The following is a 5860-nucleotide window of genomic DNA, read 5'->3' on the forward strand; positions in this document are numbered from 1 at the left end:
TCAGAATGTCCTCAACCTCCTGCCTTTTCCTTGATGGTCCTATTCTTCTCACGAAAGGTTGGGTCCCCACAGGGGTGCATAAGCAGTGAAGAATCTCTCAACTACTCACTAGGTTCAACCACTTAAGGTTGGGTACAGACTCGTATGATCGTTTCAAAGCCAGCTCTAAGTTTCCAGTATGAGGTAGTTACCCAATTTCAACTTGAAGATCTCAGTGTAGTGGTGGAGTCTAGCCTGTCAATCAGGTCACAGTCTGATGGTACCTCCTTATGGGTGTGGCCTTTTCATAAGGAGGATCCTGGGAACCTCCTCTGCCTTCACCTTTCTGTTGCTGAGCCACACTAAGACCTGCGATGTACTTGATCTGGACTAGGCTGGGGTGCTATTTTGATATACAATTACTCCTTGATATAAAACTCTTTCCTATACATATACATGTCTCTGGATTTGTTTCTCTAATCAATCTGGCTTAACAAAGTAAAATGATCAGCCTCAGAATTCTACTGCTGGTCCCAAGGGTGGGAGACACCTGCTCAATCTCCCCACCATGTGGATGTTGGGTGGGATCTGGGGGAGGGCCCACAGGTGGCACAGAGTGAACTGGGCAGGCTGCAGACACGAGTGAGCTATTAGTGGGACAATTTAGTACCGTCTAGTTTTTGCCACTCTAACCATGAATTTTAAAACAATACAGGACAGTGAGCATTAGGGCTCCTTTTAATGTGCCATGCTGAGAGTTAACTTTTATTAACAGCTTTATCTTCCTGACTTCTTCAGAAATGAAGAAATCAATAACCTATTTTTTGACTACAAACCCAAGACTGCCTGTGTGTGTCTTTTCAAATGTACTAGACAGAATTAAGTGGAACCAGGCAGTAAACCTTTGCAGACACACTGCTGGTTGCAAGTAAGACGAATGACACAGTCATCAAAAACAAGACCAAATTGTCCTTGGGGTAAAATTACTGACATCCACACGCCCTATCAACCGTGAGCAAACTAGGGTCGTGCCCAGGGCGTGATCACAAGTTGAGCGTATTCTCTACCACTGGCAAGAATCATGGAATCCTGCAAACTACCCTCCCCCGTGGAAAGGACTGTGACCAGAAGGTGGTCTGCCCAGAGGCTAGAAAGCTAAAGCCAGAAGGGCAGGCATTGACAAATTCAAGGATGCCACCCCACCTGGCCCCACTGAGCAATCGGCAGTGTCATTTACTCTTCTGGCTGGTTTCTGGGACCAGGCTACCTTGTACTTTCAGCCCCACCCTCTAGCAGTGATTTTCCCTCTCCGAGCTTGTCTGTCGGGGTGATGAAACTGAGAAAGGAGAGGTGGGCAAGTGAGTGGTTTGGTATCTTATGTCTTAGAACATTTCCCCCAGTGGACAGTTTTCCTGATAGCTCAGTATGTCCCTAAAAGCAGAGTAGTTTGTGGGGGTGGGGCTAAGGGTGGATCCTTTCTCTCTCTTTTAAGGGGTTTCTGAAAGGACTCCAGGGACGAATTAGTGTACACTAGTTAAATTTCTGGAGCCTTTTAGGGATCTACACTTTAGGACCATCAGAAATCTTTGTGTAGCACATTTGTCTCACAGACTTCTGCTGTGGGCTGTGGTCAAATGGGCATGCTGTTCTAATTCAGTTGAACACAAAAAAGGGGTCAAAGTGCCTTTTTGGTACTGTATGCACAATGCTTCTGGCAGTAGAGCGTTTCATCTCTTGATAGAACCCCAACAGCGTGTTACTGGGGCAGACAGAAACAAGTTTTTTGACTCTTACACATGAGCACCTACACGTTATTTGTTCTCCAGGAACCAGATCAATGTTTTATTTCCACAATTTGCTTGAGAGAGGCCATGGGGAACACAACACCAGCAGGCAGGGGTGGGGGTGGGGAAAAGGGTGAGGGGGGGGTTACTCAGGCCTGGATATTGCTCTTGGCGCTGAAAGCCAGGTAGTAGATGGCGGTGCCTATCAGGGCAGCCAGTACCTCCGTGGAGACCCAGGGCCCGTTCCAGGCACCCGGGTGCTTGACATCCACCGTAAACAGGGGGCGGATGAACGAGACATCCTCGTTGTTTCTCTGGGCCTTCCTCAGGAGGCTGTAAGTCTCCTCGTCAAAGAACCTGACCTCATAGGTGCCGGAGTGTGCGTGTTTGTGTTCCATGCTCCAGGACACCTGGTAGCGGCCCATGTCTTGGCCCCGAGTGACGGGAAACTGCTTGCCTCCGACTTCAGCATAGAGAGGTATGCTCTGTCTGCCATCCTTCCACGTCAGGGAGAACTCCACAATAAACACGGTCTCGGTGGCGATGACGGCGTCAGAGGTAGTGTAGTAGGAGGGGACTATCTCAGGTACCTCACTGGTCTCTGTGCAGCAGCCCAAGAAGCCAGCCAGAAGCAGCAGCACTGAAGTCTGCGTGGCCGCTGCCATCTTCTCTCCACCAGTGCTACAGGGCAAAGAGGACAGCGATTGACATAGCAGTCACTGAGTGGCCCCATTGATAACCACAAAGTTGGAATGAAGTCCACCCAGAGAAATCTTGGAAGCAAGCCATGGTGACCTACCGAGAAGCAGCCACTGAGCCCCTCTGGGGCACGCTTCTACCGACACACACGGGGCTGTGTTGCGTTGAGGTCAATGCCACAACAACTGCCCACCACTCAGAGCTGGTTATGAACGTTCTCCCAGTTGCTAGGGACAAAAATACCTGCGATGATAGCCTCAGAAGACGGCGACAGTGACAGCCTCCCTGACTTCACCTTTTTGGTGCCTCTACCCTGAGCACTGCCTCTCACATCACTTGGCCACCTGACCTAGGTGAGCTCCCGAGACAGAACACACACTGAATTAGATGCTGGAGGGCTAGGCACACGGGGATCTCCTTCTCTCTTGCTGCCTGCGGACCAAACAGCCCTGACTAGCTTGCTGATGATGCCATCCCTTTTGGGGGTGCTGCCCATGGCTCACTAAGTGAATGTGCCCACTACTCTCCTTGGAGCCGTGAGGAGCAGTCCTGAGGCTGAGTCCAGCATGAACTTCAGCCAGTGAGATTCAGGGAAATTAAACGATGACGATTTAAAACTAAAGCTAGTAGGTTTGGGGGGAACTTGCTACAAAGAAAGAAGACATATGATCTTGAATTTCAACTTGGTGGTAAACAAGCATCCCTTGGGACATGGCACCTGCTATCTCATACTTGGGCAGAGCACAAGCTTGCTTGTCAGCGAGCTGGCCCCAAAGCAGGTTTTTCCTTTCTGTCAGAGAGCAACTCGAAGCAGGCAACTGGCTCACGGTAGCGCTTTCCCCCGTGGTTAATTTATGCTCCAGATCACGGAATTTCTCAGTGACGGCTGAGCCGGTTACGTGAGTCCGGGAATGATACAGATGCCAACATTCACGGAGTGCTTTCTCCATACCCCACACCACACTGAACACTTGACTTGTGCCAGCCCATTAGTATCCTTTTTACAAATGAGGAAATCGGCAGAGATGAAATGACATGCTTAAGGTACCATCTCAATGCGACCCTTCAGGAGAGGGTAGAATTGCCCCTGTGGGTTTCCGAGACTGTAACTCTGTCTTCCTGTCTTTCTCCTCCCAGAACAGCTGGTGGTTTTGATCTGCTGACTTTGTGGATCACAGCCCGATGTGCAACCACCATGAGTTGGCATAGACCATCACTCACTCACTACCATCACGGTAAGAATGACTCATAGTAAGCCCCTGTAGGTTTCCGAGACTGTCAGTTGTTTATGGGAGTAGAAAGCCCAGTGTTTCTCCCCAGGAGCTGCTCGTGGTTTCAAACTGCTAACCATGCATATCACAGCCCAATGCGTAAGTAACCACTACACCCTCAGGGACCCTTCGGGTAGGCCATACAGAGGCTGAACTGGAACCCAGCAGCTAACCATGCCAGCTGCCTCTGCACCTCCAGTGTACCTGGTCCTCCCTGTGTCCTCCACGCCCTTGAATGCTTCAAGTGACCACCAAGCAGCCAGCACACTGCTCTGTGCTGGTGCTCCTGCTCCTCTGCGCTCAGACAACCTTGTTCCAGACCACAGCTTTCCTTCTGAAACTTCAGGGTTCTCCCCGATCCCAGGAGAAGGGTGGCTTCAAGCTATTTTGGACTTCTAAATGAGTGCTGTTCCTTCCCCATTTGCTTATCATCACCTGTGTCAGCATTTCTTGGTGTAAGGATTCACAAATTAAGAAGTATAGATAAATGGCACATATTGGGGAGAAGGGGAGCCTATAAAAATACCTTTACTAACTGGCTTAACACAGAAAAACAACTTTGACTTCAGTAATTTGAACTTCTTTCTAATACCATGGGGATTTCACAATGAAAACAACAACAACAACAACAAAAACCAGGAAGCAGTTCTTGCTGGAGTTTCTGGACCAAGACAGCACTTTCACCTTCAAACAGGGAACTGCTGAGGGAGGCGCAGTGGCGGCCAGCACTTTCTAGTCCTGGCACATGACCTTGGAAAAGGAGTTGATCAGCCCTTTCCAGCTTCAGTTAGGTCGCTCCTAAAATGGAGAGAAAAAGGCCTTCCCTACTTGAGTTCAGGAAAATGCCTTCCATACCCAAGTTTATAGCGAGGATTAAGAGTTGGCGCATATGTGAAGACTGCAGGAGCACCTGACAAATGTCAGGTCCCTAACACTGGGTGACTGGATCGGGTGCTCCAAGCCACCCGTACTTCTCCATGGATGGGTGCCCACTACGTGCAGCTAGTCTACAGAATGGAAGTCCCAGAGGGTCCCCTGTGTTAGGGCTGAGGTCCTTGTTCTCAGCCCCAGGGATTGGATTACTAGGTCACTTGGACCTCTTCTATCTCAGAACACCCACACCAAACTGCCATAGCACTGGTGCCCACTCACCAGGGAGCCTACAGGGCAAGAGAACTGCTCTGATTAGTTTCTGAGACGGTACCTCTTCATGGGAATGGAAAGTCCCAACTCTCTCCCTTAGCGTGGCTGAGAGTGGCTGGTGGTTTCCAACAGCACATCTTGCAGTTAGCAGCCCAACCTATAACCCCTATGCCACCAGACTAGGGCTCCTTATCTCGATGTAAAATTGTAAAAGAGAAATGAAAGAAAACTGGATGGTTGGGTAGGAGAAAATAGGCCACGAGCATGCAATGAGGCTTTAACTAAAGGAGGTCATTTATTCTCCCATTTTACAAATGCGGAAAGAGAGGCTCCTTGGGATGAATTGGGTCACGATTTTCCCGAACAGATCTTAATTTAAGATTAAGATTTTTCCAACACTGTGAAAAAAACTGATGGCCAGAATTGCGTCCTAATTGCCAAACTAAACAGCAGGCGATGATGTCAACACCCAATTTTCCCTCCTCTAGATGTTCTCCCAACACACTCTGACGTCGTGTGGCAGGAAGCCCGGGGGTCTCATTTCCCGGCAGAGAGGCGGGGGCAGCGGCTCCGCCGGCCACGACCTCACAGGACCCTCGTCCGCTCGGCCCGGCAACCCCACGTGGCCCGGCGCCCCCCGCCCCCACCGCCGACTCCCCCGCGCGTTCCCGCGGGCCGCAGTCCGCCTGCGCACGAGCCCTCCGCGCCCCCGCCGCCCGCGTCCTCCACGCACGCGCCCTCGCCAGCGAGGCAGGCCCCGCCCCTCCCGTTCTTTCACCTTTTTATCAGGCCGCCCCCTCCAACCTTCCTGCCAGTCTCGGCTCCTCGAGGTCCCCGTCCTGTGCCCCGCCGCCTCCGCCCCTGAGCCCTCGGCTGGCTGGTGTGTCGGAACCGACAGCACTGGAGCCGCCAGCGAGCCTCGACCGCAGACGAGGAAGGAAGCCGACGCGGCGTGCGGGAGCGCGCACGTCCTGGCACGTCGCG

The 5860-nt window shown here is 51.4% G+C and overlaps 1 protein-coding gene across 1 annotated transcript; it reads right to left on the reverse strand.

Annotated features, from left to right (window-relative positions):
- Positions 1–1790: 1790 nt before the first annotated feature.
- Positions 1791–5813, reverse strand: LOC101642294 (translocon-associated protein subunit delta-like). Its single transcript, XM_045284667.1, has 2 exons — positions 5655–5813; positions 1791–2444 (listed from the first exon to the last, which is right to left on the reverse strand). The coding sequence occupies exon 2, from the start codon at positions 2426–2428 to the stop codon at positions 1913–1915; it is 516 nt and encodes a 171-aa protein (XP_045140602.1). The 5' UTR covers positions 2429–2444; positions 5655–5813; the 3' UTR covers positions 1791–1912.
- Positions 5814–5860: the final 47 nt, after the last annotated feature.

The sequence above is a fragment of the Echinops telfairi genome, unplaced genomic scaffold, assembly GCF_000313985.2.
Source record: "Echinops telfairi isolate 266 unplaced genomic scaffold, ASM31398v2 ScPeMD7_7469;HRSCAF=8507_0, whole genome shotgun sequence".
Lineage (NCBI taxonomy): Eukaryota > Metazoa > Chordata > Mammalia > Afrosoricida > Tenrecidae > Echinops > Echinops telfairi.